Genomic DNA, 15,575 nt, shown 5'->3' on the forward strand with positions numbered 1-15,575 from the left:
TACATTTACAATGATTTCCTGAGTGTACTTCAGTAACTGAGTGTATACTTTGGGCAAAAAGAAAAATATCTTTTAATGTAGAAATGCATGCAACTAGCTCTGCAGACAAAGGTAAAAACCTCTGAGCCCCCAGGGGCCTTAGAGATTGAGAGGAGCTATGACATGTTTACAAAGAAACCAGACAGTCTTCTTCGGAAAATTCCAGGTGTAAATTAAAGCAACCACAACAGTCTTTCCCGGAAGTAAGATAATACAATGAGAAACGTAGGGTTTTCTCTTGGCCCTGCCCTGAAATTCTTTGATTTCCACAACTCAAGCGCACCCCCTTTATTAGAATCTGGCCAATCGAGTTCCTTTCTGCTTGGTAGGAAACTGATTGTTAGCAAGCGGTTCACCACTTTCCTTTACTTACTTAACTTACTTTCTTTTTACTTATTTATTTATTTATTTATTATTTGTATTTATTCATTTTTAACTTTTTAGCAAGAGGCTTTCAAAGCACAGGTTGCCACACATAAAGTTGTCAGGGCTCAGGAAACATTTTATTTGCCAGAACTCCCCAATGTGTACTTCAAACACACACGCGAGGGCTTTGGTGCGAGGCCATCTGTTCATTTTGAAGACGGGATTTCAATAGGCTCGTGACAGGACTCATGTACATTCTGTCCTGTCTTTCGCAGCTCCTCCTACAGGAACGAATCTTCCTCCTGGAATTCGGAAAGAAGTCCAAGTCTTTTGTGTTTTATTATTTTGAAGCTGGTTCTGCTCCGGCTGTGCTTCTTTTGTTGCAGCCATTACTCTCTCCCGGGCTGTCCTTGGCCTTGCCTTTTCATAGTCTGTACCTCAGGATCTTTTCAGAGAATGAAGGGGATGAGTTCATGATATATTTGGCCAGGAGGTGAAAGGTTACGTTTCTGTCCTAGATGATTTAATTACTCTTCCCTTTGAGAGTCCTTTGAACCTTTTCTTTGAGCTTCTTTACCTCTGAAATTTATGCAGAGACACTTGTCTGGGAAACAAGCACTCGCTTTACTCTGACACAGGGCCCTAAATCACTGTGTATGGTCCCCTTGGGGTTGCCTGGACAATGCGACAATCCTTTTGTTTAGGCTTAGCCATAGGCCTGTGGCTTATAACTGAATTTCTTATTTTTCCCCTTTTCCTGTAACATGGTGCATGACTCAGTAAGGAGAAATGGTGAGGCTTGTGGATTCTGAAGCCCAGTTAGGGTGCGGATCCTGTCACTTAAAAGAGTGTTAGGTATTACAGTTGTTATTGAGTTTGGGAACTTCTCATGAGAGTGGAAACTAGAGGAAGCAGCAAGGGTCAGAAAAAACAAAACAAAACGATATCAACCATGCCAGGAGAACAAAAGTTGTTTCCTGGATGGTCTTGTGTGTCTTGGTAAATCTCCAGTTCTAGAAACTGTGGCCAAACAGTGCAGCTCTTCACTACCCCCTTGGTGAAGACTGATGTACGGTTTGAATGGGCGAACAATGAGAAAAAAAAATGTGATTTCTGCTCAAGACCTCAGTATTGATCTTTAAAATGATTTGTTGAGAATAAATCAAGTTCCTTGCACACATGGTGATAAATCTTTCCTTGTTACAGGAATGTCAGTGGCAAAGCCTTCTTCTTTGTTTCCCATTTCTTCTTGTGATGGTATCAACATCTGTTTTTTTGACTTTTTAATGCAAGATTCCAGGATCCCCAAATGATTCTTTCCACCCGGAGATTAAGAAAGGGACAGAATGATGTCAGGCTAACGTGACATCATTACGTGAAAAAACTCAGTTCAGGTTCTATCAGATTATATATCAAATTATATCAGATTTACCCTCTTTAAATTAATGGCTATCAAAGTTTTTTTCAATAGCAGCAGAACTCTTTTGCTGATATTCAGTGAAATCCTATAAATCATATGCATTGTGTAAATATATAAAACAGATAAAAGCAGAGGTTTCTTGGTGGCATTGGCCTGGCGTTGGTATGGCCCACATTTTCAATGTCAAGACTCTAGAAATTCTTGAGGGTTCCACTACTCTGGGACTGCACACAGTACAGTTGGACACCATTTAATTAACTGAATGGTTCCCATATTTTTACCACGCAGGGTCCCTTTTTGTTGCTATTTTCTCCACAGATTCTAAAATTTCCTAATATGTCATCAAAAGTGAATTACCTATAGTTATCTCCTTTAATCTTTTCAAAAACCTTATTAGGTAGGTACAGATGTACCCATTTTACAAGCAAAGGCAAAAATTAGGCAATTTGCCCAAAGTAACACAGAAATTGTAGAACTGGGTCGTGAAACCAGATCTTCCTCATTCCAAAGGCTTGGGCCACTCTATTACCATATATTCTTACACAATTTCAACTCAGAGTAAAGGAACAATTTGTCTTGCTCAGAAGGAAAGTCTTATCATGGGCATATATATATAATTGATATTAGGATTTTTGAAATACTGAGAAGAGTTGATAACACCAATTAAAATTGTTGGAGATCCCAGTTTGACAATGATTTTTCCTATGGTAGCTGTGGGTTGCCCAAACTAGTAAAGCTACTTAGCTTTTAAAGGCAATGAGTAATAAAAGAATGCTTTCAGGTAAATAGTTAGGAATTCATTGTTAATTCTCATGCCACTTATGAGCTTAATCCTCCATTCTCATGAGTTCAGTTGGGAATACTCTTTCCCTTCCCGTCCTTCTAAATCTCTTATTTCACATGAAAGGAATATGAAATTCAGGGCTTTAGGTATTTCGATGTAGGTGATAGTCTTGTGCAAAGCTCTACAGAGTCCCTTTTGGGAGATGTCAGTTTGGACATCTTGTTCTGCAGCTTTCAGATATAATATGACCATTTACTACACCATTTACTTCATTCTCTTCCCCTACAGAGAGGTATTAATTAATGCCTTAGCTACAGAAGAGGCCAGACCGCTAAGCGAGTATGAAGTGTCAAGCCCAATATAGAAATAATTCTTAGGATAGTTTGTTCAGTGTTGAAGTGTGTGAGTCTAATATACTACAAACTGTATGCTCATTGCTTGTTGTATTTGTAAGATTATTATTACTTTTTGGTGAGTTCTCCAGCCATCTCTCTGTCATCATCAACATCTCTCTGTCAACCATCAACAACTCCCCAGAGTTGTTGTATTGTTATTGTTATTGTTGCTTGTTTGTTAGTTTACTTTTATACTTCTATTACCTTGATGCAAAAGCAGCCTGAGCAGGTGCGGATCCAAGTCCTCAGCTCTCATCTGTGGGGGCTGGGCAGAGGTAGAATCAATGCATTCCCGGTCCCTTCTGGAAGGTCTTGTATAAAACCAGCTCTACAGCTTGGGCAGATATAATATGGCAGGCAGGCACTCTCTGCCGAGCAATAGAGGTAGAAGGACCCAAGTGTGCTGTCAGCCATGCGGCCTGGGCCCCACTAGCTGCCTCCTTTGTGGGGTTGGCCTACTGTGCCCGAGAAGGCCTGCAACCTCCGATTTCTGATCATGTTTAAAAGGTTTCCTTTGGTATTCTGTCAGGCAGCTCTATCCAACAAATCTAAAGCAAACTGCTCAAGTACTTTAAATTATCTAGCAGTCACATTAACAAAAATAAAAAGAAATAGGTGGTAATAATTTTACTAATATATTTTATTGAACCCCATATGTCTAAAGATATTTTTCACATTATAATTAATATAAAATGTGATTATTGAGATATTTTATATTCTCTTTCTATACTAGTCTTTGAAGCCTAGTGGGTATTGCACACTTGCAGCCCACCTCACTTTGAATTAGCTGCACAGGAGACACATGTGGCTGGCTACTGAACTGTGAGACACAGGTCAGGAGTCTTTATTCACTTGCCTTGAAATTCTTATTTTTTTTTAAGTACCATTTCATGGAATGATAGTAAGACAGAAATGAAAGCAGATAATATTACTCAAATCATTTGCCTTTTACTGTAAAAGGATCAACAGCAAAGCTCTTTTTTTTATGTGTTCCAACCCATTTATTTTTTTAAGTTTTTATTTAAATTCCAGTTAGTTAACATACAGTGTAATACTAGTTTCGGGTGTACGATATAGTGATTCAACAATTCCATACATTGCCCAGTGCTCAGCACAAATGTGCTCCTTAATCCCCACCCAACTCCCCTCAACCACCAGTTTGTTCTCTATAGTTAGGAGTCTGTTTCTTGGGTTGTCTCTCTCTTTTTCTCTTTGTTCATTTTATTTTTTATTTTTTTAAGATTTTATTTATTTATTTGACAGAGAGAGACACAGCGAGAGAGAGAGCACAAGCAGGGGGAGTGGGAGAGGGAGAAACAGGCTTCCCACTGAGCAAGGAGCTTGATGTGGGACTCAATCCCAGGACCCTGGGACCATGACCTGAGCCGAAGGCAGACGCTTAACGACTGAGCCACCCAGGCGCCCCTCCCTTTGCTCATTTTAAACAGCAACACTTCTAATCACTCCTGATATTCACACTGGCCCATATTCAATCTTGAGTTTATGCATAGAAATGTCCATATCTCTATGATTTTTATATTTTTTCCACAAAAAATACTCCAGAATGTAGTTTCCTCAAGATAATATGAAATGACAGGATGCTTTTAGTGCCAACTAATTTTCTTCTTACTGCTTTCAAGTACATGATAGGGCATATTGATTTATTTAATTTTATGTCAACCTCTCAATTGTCAGTCTTTAATATTTTGTCTAGCCTTGGAGGCATCATAGTAGATGTAATTGTACTTCAATAAGTTGAGAAATCAATAAATATGATCTGCAAGATACTACTGTTAGGTTTAATCGAGGAGTTACTGCCTGGAATTTATAAAGCTTAATTCCGGGTTTTACAAGAAGTCATAAAAAATTAAAAATTTACCCATTTTATTATTTCTTTAAATTAGAAATGATCAAAATCTGCCTCTGAGTCTCATTTAGGGATTTAATTTTGCATGAGACCATCCATTTGCAAGCTCTTCAGTGTTGTTGAAATTTCCCTTTTTCCTTTAATTTAACTCCACACGTGTAGGATCTGAAGCTCTGCATCTGCAAGTCACAGTGGGGGGGGGGGTCTTACATGTATTCCCAAACAGGTACTCTCTTTTAATTTACTTGTGTATCCCCCTTATGTCCAGATCAAAGATAAAAATGTCTTCTAAGTATTTTCATGATGACTGCAAAGGCCCAAGTGAGTGTGTTAGCACTGTGCCCGGGGCCATCCACCAGCTGTCAGTGCTACTTTAAGGGGACTCCCTCCCCCCCCAAGATGGGACACTGCCCCAAAGCCATATTGCACTGAAGACACCTGCATAGACATGGGGTGAAATTACTTCCCTTTTTGCCATGAGCCACTACTTTCCCCCCCAAAAAGACACATGATGTGTAAAAATAATAGGGTACTGTTTTTAAAATTGCAATGCTCTTTCCATTCCAAGAGTGGGGGCAGAATTAATGTTTGGTAGGAGCTCACATTTTGGAGAGTTTGGGCACATGGCAAATGCTTTAATGGAATTTTTGTTATGCACAGTGATATCCATCCAGAACCTGGTGCAGAATGTGGAGCTTGGGATAAAGAAGAGTCAAGCTGTTTTGCATGATAATAGAAAGGGTTGTCTTGCTGGTGGTCAAGATGACATTTTGGGGAGATGATTATTGTAGGTCAACTGGTTTATCTTCTCTTGGCCAGAAGCCAATAAAAGACCAAGAGATTTGCTGGAGACTGGACTTGGCAAGAGAAGACACGGAGAGGTTCTCACAGTGTGATGACAAGCTGGGAGGGTGGGGCAATGATGGTGACACAACAGATACCACAAGAGGTTCCAAAACAGGTGCTGCAAAATTAAGATCCTCATCAGGAACTTTGTAAGAAACCAGCAAAAAGGAAACAGGTGCCCAAGAAGGGAAAACATTCCAGTATATAGCATTTTGTTGCTTCAGGCTGCTTTAAAAAGATTTGGTGGATAAAACCTTTAAGATATGACATCAAAAGCACAAAGAAAAATGATGAAATTTTAAACTTTCTGCGGCAAAGGACATTTTCCAAAAGGTGAAAACACAATCCACACAGTGGAAAAAAGTATTTGCAAATTCATCTATCTGGCACAATTCTAGTACCCACTTCAGAATCTGGGACTGTTATCCACCAGAATGTAGCCAAGAACAAGTGGACATACATTTGGAGGATGTACGGAACATCTTCCATACATTAAAGTGGGAGAATACAAAAAATAAGATGAAGCCCTTATCTTTTAAGATGGTAGCCCTAATCTCACCTGGTGACCTGGGAGTCTGACTGGTCCACTCAACCTCAGCATCCTTGAGTCTCAAGAATCAAAGGACCTTTTCTTCTCTCAGATCAACTTCACCTTCATTCCCCTGGGTGGGAGACATTTTGTTCAGAAGAAATATGCACCTGGTTATGTACATGAATCAAGTTTTATCAAGTATTCTCTATATGTATTACAGTGAGAAAGCTATAAAGCAGTGATACTATTTAATATCATTTTTAAAGTGTTTTACTTAATGAAGATAAAATCGGAATATGCCCCCCCAAACCACTTAAAAAAACCATGAAAGACACATTGTTAAGAGTTTTGTGTCTCCTTTAAGCCTCTATGAATTCCATATTGATGCATATATGCATATGTGAATACTATATATGAATTGTAATCTTGGTTAAATTACATATGAAGCTTTATGTACTTCCGTTTCCACTTCATATTATCCTGTCAACAGTCCCTAATGTCACTGAAATTCACCAAAGGCTTCATTTTTAATAACTGCCTAATATTTCTTAATATGAATTTACCATATTGATTTATTCATTTCCCTCTCATATAGTTTAATCCAAATTTGTCGTCATTATAAACGTTTCAGAAACGTAGCCAGTTCCAATCTTGGCTCGTTATTCTTACGCCGACGGCCAAAGCATCATTTCAACATGTCCTGAGAAGCGGAGAAAGGATGTGAGATGTCACAGCGTGGAAACATCATGGCTGCAAGGATCACATCGATCCTGTCCCTCATCACCATTGGTGGATAAGGAAACAGAAATTCAGACGGCTTAAGAAACGTCTCCGACGTCACACAGCTAGTCACCGGAAGAACTGATTTGCACCCCAGTTGGCCTCATGCCAAATCCACACTTTTTCCTGTATGGTGTTTGCACTCGTTCTGACCTATGCGATTTTACTTTGTAACTCCAGAGGGATCCTGAAGATCATGAGAGTATGGTGAAGTAAGACCTGCCTTAGAGCTGGAGTCACGTGTTTTACCAGCGGTACAAAGCAGTATGTCTCTTTGCTTCTTCAAATTGAATCCGGTCCTCCTCTCTCAGTCTTTGAAGGTCTTCCTTCTGTGTGCGGGCATTTTATTCTTAGTAACGCCCCCACGCAGAGCACGCATGCGCAGGCGCATAGGTAAGAAAACCTCAAGGGCTTTGTCATTGAAGTGTCAGTAGTCCCAGTCAGTATTCAACTGTGTCAGAGAGAAGAACAGAAGGCTAATAATGGTCTTCTGCTGTCCCTGTAGCCGTTGCTGCCACATGGTGTCACTGTTGAAACACAGGCCGGCCTGCCCCAGAGCGGTCTCCGTCGTCCTGGAACTGGCCATGGACCTCCCGACCTCAACATCCCCCTCCCATAACGCACCTGGTGACCTGGGGGGTCTGATCCAATCCCGGGCTGCTCCACCTCAGCATCTCTGAGTCTCAAGGATCAAAGAAACCTTTTCTTCTCTCAGATCAGCTTCACCTTCAATCCCCTGGGAGGGAGACATTTTGTTCAGAGGAAACATGCACCTGGTTAAGTACATGAATCAAGGTATATCAAGGTTTCACTATATGCATTTGTTGTATTCAGGTCATTGTGGTAGGTGAACATGACTATTCCTATGGAATAGCAGACCCACCGCTCAGCTTCTTGAGCTTGGTAAGTTTCCCTGTAACCAATGGTAGAATATTAATACCTTTTGTCCCAGAAATCATTTGGGAATGGTCACTGGTCTGTGCTCAAGAAGGGGCGCCAGGCACTTTCCTATGTTGTCATCTCTCAGACCGCTCCCGTTCTACTCTTCCTTCCCAAACTAGTATGAATATTTCTTTTCTCTTTCTCCTGGGCATTTGGGGACTTTCTCTTTCCTCCTCATGGATCTATGCCTGCAAAACGTCTTTGTAGAAAAGCTGAGAAAGCTTTTCTGGTCCCTTCCCCATTTATTTTTCATTCTTATTTTGTAACACAAGCCTGGGCTGCCTCCTTTGGATCTGGGATCTGTCTGGATTTACTTTGGATTTGGTATCTGATTTTCAGATTGTTTAGGCAAATACCACTACTTCCTTCACTTGATTTTGTTTGTCCTTTTGATCTTTTGATTTTGACCCACCTGTCTCTGTTCACAGTGTGCAGATGGTTACTGCTTTAGTGGAGCTAGTGTAACTAGTGACCTCCCTAGTTGATAATGCTTGGGCATGTGTAATGGTGTTTCACAGGAGGCATCGTGGTACAGTGTTTGGATTCAAAACAGTTAAGGACTACTGCTACCACAGGATCTTTAAGATCTCTAGCATCATCACAACATGGAGATTGTTTCTGCTGGACCAAAAGAGGGCAGAGAAGAAACCCTTATTTTTGCCTTGAGTGTTCAGATACATAGAAGACATGTTGGCTCGCATGGCTCTACTCACAGGTAAGAACCACTGGCAACATTCACTGTGGCCAAAAAGAAAGAAGCAGATATCCCAGGGCAGGTCAAATTGGAGACGAGAATTACACTGAGGAGGATATAGACCTGTCCAGCCCAGAGCTTGTTACCTTAGTGTGCCATTACAAATTCATTGTGAGTAATTAGTATGCATAGTAAATTACATGCCATTCTCAACAGATCCTGTGACATCTTAGCAAAATGTTTCCTTCCTGCCAGAATGAAAGACAATCTCATCACCCACTCTCAGGATCCGGTTGCCTCTGGGACTTCTCATGACCAATTGCCCTCTCTTCTGTGTCTTCAACCCCTTGCTTTGTGTCGATCTCCTTCCCATCAGCTCTTAACACATCCCAGTCCCTTCCATTTTAAAAAGCTTTATATCACTTGCAGAGTAATCTTTGCATTCTGAGAGTAGTGCCCTTTATCTGTAGTTAGACCACTGACCAGAGCCTACAAGAGTGACCTTGCCCTGGTGTCTGCCAAAAAACTGCTCATGACCTGAATGACCAATTGCAACATCAATAATTTGAAAATGTTTGAGGCCATAATGCAATGCTAGGACCCACAACCCATATGCCTCTAATCTTGTTTGCCTTGATTCCCTGCTTGCTTTGGTCATCCTCAGAAGTCCAAGCCTCTGCAGACATTCATTACTACCTGAAATCTCCTTTATGTTCTCTTTATACCCTTAATCTGTCCCAATCTGCAGCCTTCCCTTCCATTCCTGTCACTGCTCTGTGATTGGCCATCTCCCCTCCATCTTAGTCAGCTCAAGCTGATATAATGAAGTACCATAGATTGAGTGTTTAAACAATACACATTTATATCTCACAGTTCTGGAGGCTGGGGAATCCAAGATCAAGGTGCTGATATATTCTGTTCCTAGTGAGAGCTTTCTTCCTAGCTTGTGGATAGCTGCCTTCTCACTGTGTCCTCACATAGAAGAGAGAATGAGCTCCAGTCCCTCCCTCCTCTTAGAAAGGTACCAATTCCATCATGGGGGGCCCCCACTCTCATAGCCTCACCTAAACCTAATCACCCCCCAAAGTTCCACCGCCAAATACCATCTCATTGGGGATTAGGACTTCAACATGAATTTTGGAGGGACACGAACATTCCGTTCGTGGCCCCCCACCCCTAATGCATTCCTTCTCCCATAAAAAATACATTAATTCCATCCTAACATCCCCCCCCCCACCAATCTCAACTTATTCCAGCGTTAACTCTAGAGTATAAAGTCCAAAGTCTAAATACTATCTAAATCAGAATGGGTGAGACCCAAGGTACAATTCATCCTGAGGCAAAGTTCTCTCCAGCTGTGAACCTGTGAAACCAGGTAAGTCATGTACTTCCCCAATACAATGGTAGGACAGTCATGGGATAGACATTCCCATTTCAAAAAGGAGGAATAGGGAAGAAGGAAGGGGTGATGGGTTCTAAGCAAGTAAACATCATTAGATCTAAAGGCTCAAGATACTCTTTGTTTCAGTGCTCTGCTTTCTGGACCCAGTGGGTGGAGGTCCTCCTGCCTCTGTTGCTCTGCTGGGCAAGGGTCATATCCCCAAGGTGACCGCCATCTTGCCAGTTGAAACTGAGGCAATGGCCCTCTTCTCTGAAACTGAGGAGGCAGCTCTGATGGTGTCTGAATTGCCTTTGGGGTCATTATTCACTTGTCTTGAATGGAATTCATTCATACTGGAATGGTCATGGATCTATAGGAGCTAAGAAATCTGACAGCCTTCTTCCAATTTGTTCCATATCCTTCTCCACCATCAAATATTTTTTTTTTTTTTTTAACATTCTTTCAACTAGTGGCTTCTACCAGATGTCTGGCAGGTGACTGAGGAAATTGCTTCCCCTAGAGCCCTCCAATCGGAGGCACTGTTTTTCTCTCTAGTGCACCACATACTTCTGAACCACATGGTGGGGCAGGTGTCCTCTTAATTCTAATCAGCACTTCTGGATCGTTGGCCTCTTTTCCTTCCTTCCTGTCTTTCTTTCTTCCTCTCCTCCTCCCTCCCTTCCTTCCTTCCTTCCTCCCTTCCTTCCTTCCTTCCTTCCTTCCTTCCTTCCTTCCTTCCTTCCTTCCTTCCTTTCTCTCTCTCCCACTTTCTCCCTCTCTCTCTCTCTCTCTCTCCCTGAAAAAGTCCATGCTCACACTATTGGATTCTACCATGGTATCAGAGTCCCAGCAAGGAAACAGCACACTCAAAGTAGGAACATTCAAAGAAGGCTTTAAAAAGGGAGCATTCAGAAAAATACAAACAGGGTGTAGAGAAACCATGCAGAATAGTGGCAGGAACCTGGAGCTAAAACCAGAGGTCACCTCAAAGGAGGAAAGAAGGAGTTATTATCAGAACCCAGAATGGGAGACTTGTAGGATTGGCTGCCTTGAGTGATTGGTGACCTTCAGCCAAGGGACAGTCAGCCTGATCCAACCTGGGGAATAAATATTCAGGCCTCCCTGCCTCTAGTCTCCTGAGAGGCTCTCCAGTGTTGAACCAGAAACCAGAGGGCAAGGGATCCCCTTGAAGTATTGCATCTGGGAGTGTCTGGGGCACAGAACAAGTGCAGGGTTGACCTGATGGGCAGATGGTCTCCAGCCAGTGTAATCGTTTTCCTCTCTCCCTCTTTGCTTTATACTGATCTCCTGGCCTCTCTCCCTCATTCACTGAGAGCTTCCTCACTAGAGCTTTCTGCTTCTTCCTGACTCATATCACCCTTCCCAGTGACTTGGACATCCTGGGACATGTCCTATCGGGCATGCTGGCTTCTCAGTTCCTTGACCAATATTTCTCCAATCATCTTTTCCTTCCCTCCCCTGCCAAACTTCCACTCCCACAGTCCAACCGGGAACTTGTCATTGGGAGAAACTGTACTGACACTGAAATCCTCAATTTCTCCCAATTCGGCAACCACCTCCCTTCCTAACAGCTCATGGACTCAAATACTCTTACTGTAACAATTCTTATCAATTAATTATCTCCAGTTAATCTACCCCAATACTTTCTATCTAACACCCCCCTCCTGTTTTCACGGTCTTCCTTGTGCAACTCAGAGCCCATGGCTTATCATCATTATTCCTCTCTTGCAATCTCCTTAACCTTTTCTTTGCTCCTTGTGTCATTTTTGCCTGGTAAAATCCCAGTCTGTGATGACTCAACCATCCAACCACAAGTTCTGTGCTTACATACAGACAGATGCTCATTGCAGGAGGAAAGAGATGCAGTCAGGCCAACTGGTTTCCTTTTAAAGAAATCATACAAAATTCCAAGGGGACACTTGACTCTGACAGACAACTAACCTGGACTTGTTTTATAAATTGCTTTCTCACGTTTTGAGTTAACTGTTTTGTTCCTTTTCTTTTCTCCATAAATTTTTCATTCCCCCTTCTTATACTTTCATCCGCACTCTTAACTTGGATTCATATTTCCCTTAAACATCGAAATCATTAGTTAGAAATTTTTCCATCTTTTCACTTCCAAGTCCAGAAACACTCCAATCCTTCATTTGGGCTCTGCATCCCATCACTTTTAGCTCTCTCATATTTTTTTAATATATACTTTTTAGATTTATTTATTTTAGGGGGGAGAGAGAGAGAGGGAGAGAGAGAGCAAGCAAGCAGGGAGAGGGCAGGGGGGGAGAGAGAGAGAGAGAGAGAGAGAGAGAGAGAGAGAGAGAATCCCTAAGCAGACTCCATGCTGAGCACGAAGCCCCAAGTGGGGCTTGATCCCAGGACCCTGAGATCATGTCCTGAGCCTAAATCAAGAGTTGTCCACTCAACCGAATGAGCCACCCAGGCGCCCCTCTCTCATATCCTTTGATTCTTGGATTCTCATACTCACCCTCCAGCTTTGCTTGTTTCTTTCTCTTTGAAGTGGACCATCCCACAGGAATATTATCCTCTGAGGGTACTAGAGTCACTCTTCTGACTTTCCCTTTCCTCCCACTCTCACTTATTTCTCTACCCCCTTTCCTTTGTTTTGGCTCCCTACGGGCCACTTTATCATTTTCTTCTCCCTACTTGGTAGCTTTTCCTCACGCTCCTTCCCTGGAATCTCCTGCAAGGAAGTGAGGCTATAAAAGCCAGGAGAGTAGTTACTTTTGGAGGGAGAGAGCTGTGATTGGTATCAGACACACTGGGGGCTACTGGGAGCTACTAGGGTTCTTTTGATCTGTGGAGTACAAGAGTCTGTACTTCATAATAATTCACAAAGCTATGCCAATTAAGTAAGTAACATTAAAAACTTATTCATACAAATTTGCTCATTATTTTCTCTTTTCATCCTTTTAATGTCTGCAAGATCTGTGGTGATAGCCCTTTCTTCATTTTTAACATTATATGGATGCATGGGTGTGTGTGTGCTTCTCCTTTTATTTTGGGGGATCAGAGTTTATCAGGTTTGTCAGTTTTTCAAAGCTTTGTTGATCTTTTTTAGTTTATAATTATTTTTCTTAGTTTATTTTTTATATTCCATCTTACTGATTTCATTTCATCGTCCCCCCCCCCCAGGTTATCTGGGCAATTTACTATTCTTTTACTGAATTTCTGTGATTGACTCTTAGCTCATTAAAATTTCAGCCTTTCTTCTTTTCCAATATAAACATTTTAGGTTATAAATTTCCTTCCATTTTTCATTACCATTAGTTGAATATATTTTTTTAAAGATGTATTTATTTTATTTTTTAATTTTTTAGAAGATTTTATTTTATTTTAGAGAGAGAGTGTGTGCGCGGAGGGAGAGGGGAGGGGCAGAGAGGCAGTGAGAGAATTTTGAGCAGATGTCCCACTGAACTGAGTGTGGAGCCAGAGGCGAGGCTCCATCCCACACCCCGAGATCATGATCTGAGCCAAAATCAAGAGTCCCACATTCAACCAACTGAGTCACCCAGGTGCCCCACTAGTTGAATATTTTTAATTTCCATTGCAATGTCTTCTTTCACCGTGGGTCACTTAAATGTGTATTTCTGAATTCTAATATATGCAGATTATACTTATTTGTTGTGATTTATTTCTTGATTAATTACACCGTGATTAGAGAACATCCTGTGTAGTATTTTATATCTTTGAAATTTGTTAAGACTTTCTTTGTGCCTTAGCATATGGCCAAATTTTATAAAGGTTTCAAACTTGTTTGAAAAAAAGATATAGCCTTCATTGCTGGGTGCAGGGTTATATATTTATAGATCTGTCTCCATTAGTTAATATTAATTATGCTGTTTAAATCTTATATATGCTTATTGTTGTTTTGTCTGTTTTGTTGACAGTGTTAAAATCTTCCATTATGATTGTGTTTCTCACCTTTCCTTGTATATGTGTATATTTTAAATTTAATTCTATGTATTTAATTTAATTTATTTATTATTGTAATTTTTAAAATATATGTATATTTTTAAAAATTTCTGGAGCCACAATAACATGTATACACAAATGTAAAATTTGTTTTATGTTTCTGATAAATTATACCTTCTATCATTATGAAAAAAACTTTCTTTAGTTTAATGTCTGCATGGTACATCTTTCTTATTATTATTGCTTTTTTTCCTCTGAGTTCTTATGTTGCATGTCTCTTATGAATAACTTAAAGCTGTTATCATTGTTATTGTTTTTTTATACAATCTGCAAGTCTATACAATCTGAATCTTTTCATCCACTTACACTTAATATAATTAGCAATATATTTGGGTTAAAATTCTCCCTTATTATGTATATTCTATTTGTTGAACCTATTTTATGTGTCTTTTGTTTTTTCCTTTTTACCTCTTTTTGGATTGATAATTTTTATGATCATATTTTTTCATTATTTGAAGTTATACACTATTTTTCTTAATTAATACTCTGGAATTTATACTATGCATTCTTAACTTATTAAAGTCTAACGTTACTTGATATTTTTCCTTTCCTCCAGGAAAACATAAGCATGTGAGAAGACATTTTCTCCATGTATCCCCTACCTGCTCAAAACTATGGCCATTATGGATTCGGCGGCCGCCACTGAGCAGATCGGACGTCACTTGAACGCGCACCTCGTTCCGCAGCTTCCTCTGCAACCATGTCTGACAAACCCGATATGGCTGAGATTGAGAAATTCGATAAGTCGAAATTGAAGAAGACAGAAACTCAAGAGAAAAATCCACTACCTTCAAAAGAAACGATTGAACAGGAGAAGCAAGCAGGCGAATCATAGTGAGGCGCGTGCCGCCAATATGCACTGTACATTACACAAGCATTGCCTTCTTATTTTACTTCTTTTAGCTGTTTAACTTTGTAAGATGCAAAGAGGTTGGATCAAGTTTAAATGACTGTGCTGCCCCTTTTCACATCAAAGAATCTGAACTACTGACCAGGAACCCCAAGCCTCCTTTCCATCTGCCTGTCTGGCTGGCAGGGAGGGAAATAACGTATGCTCGTGAAGGAAGCTGGGTGAGACCACCAGTAACATTAAGTTGGCCCAAGGTATCTGGCAGGCTGTACAATGCAGTTTAATCAGAGTGCCATTTTTTTCTTCGTATGATTTTAATTATTGGAATGCACAATTTTTTAATATGCAAATAAAAAGTTTAAAATGTGAAAAAAAAAACTATGGCCATTATGTGTTTTATTTCTCTTTGAATAGAAAATAAATCCCATAAGACATTATTGTTACTTGTTTTAGTGTTTATTTAGATTAAGTGTTTTGCTTATCACTTTATTTACTCTTCATTTCTTCTAGCATCTCTGACCTTCTATTATGTGAGCATTTTATTTCTTCCTGGAGAGTGCTATTTGTTGCTTTCTTTAATTTATAACCTTCTCTATGATTCTTAGCCGTATATTTGTCTGTCTGTGTAATGTGCTGCGTAGATATTTCTTTCCAGTTCAAAGTCTGAA

The 15,575-nt window shown here is 40.4% G+C and overlaps 1 protein-coding gene across 3 annotated transcripts in view; it reads left to right on the forward strand.

Annotated features, from left to right (window-relative positions):
• Positions 1-15,285, forward strand: part of LOC113920131 (thymosin beta-4) — a 35,352-nt gene extending 20,067 nt beyond the window's left edge. For 2 of the 3 annotated variants that reach the window (XM_035726763.1, XM_027590386.2), the window contains one exon: positions 14,614-15,285. In XM_035726763.1, coding sequence (XP_035582656.1) covers positions 14,758-14,892 — 135 coding nt within the window. In that variant the 5' untranslated portion in view covers positions 14,614-14,757 and the 3' untranslated portion in view covers positions 14,893-15,285. Of the gene's footprint in view, positions 1-8,548; positions 8,687-14,613 lie in introns of those variants that run through there. The other variant, XM_035726764.1, reaches the window with a different exon arrangement.
• The last annotated feature ends 290 nt before the right edge of the window (positions 15,286-15,575 follow it).

This window comes from Zalophus californianus, chromosome 3 (assembly GCF_009762305.2).
Source record: "Zalophus californianus isolate mZalCal1 chromosome 3, mZalCal1.pri.v2, whole genome shotgun sequence".
Classification (NCBI taxonomy): Eukaryota; Metazoa; Chordata; class Mammalia; order Carnivora; family Otariidae; genus Zalophus; species Zalophus californianus.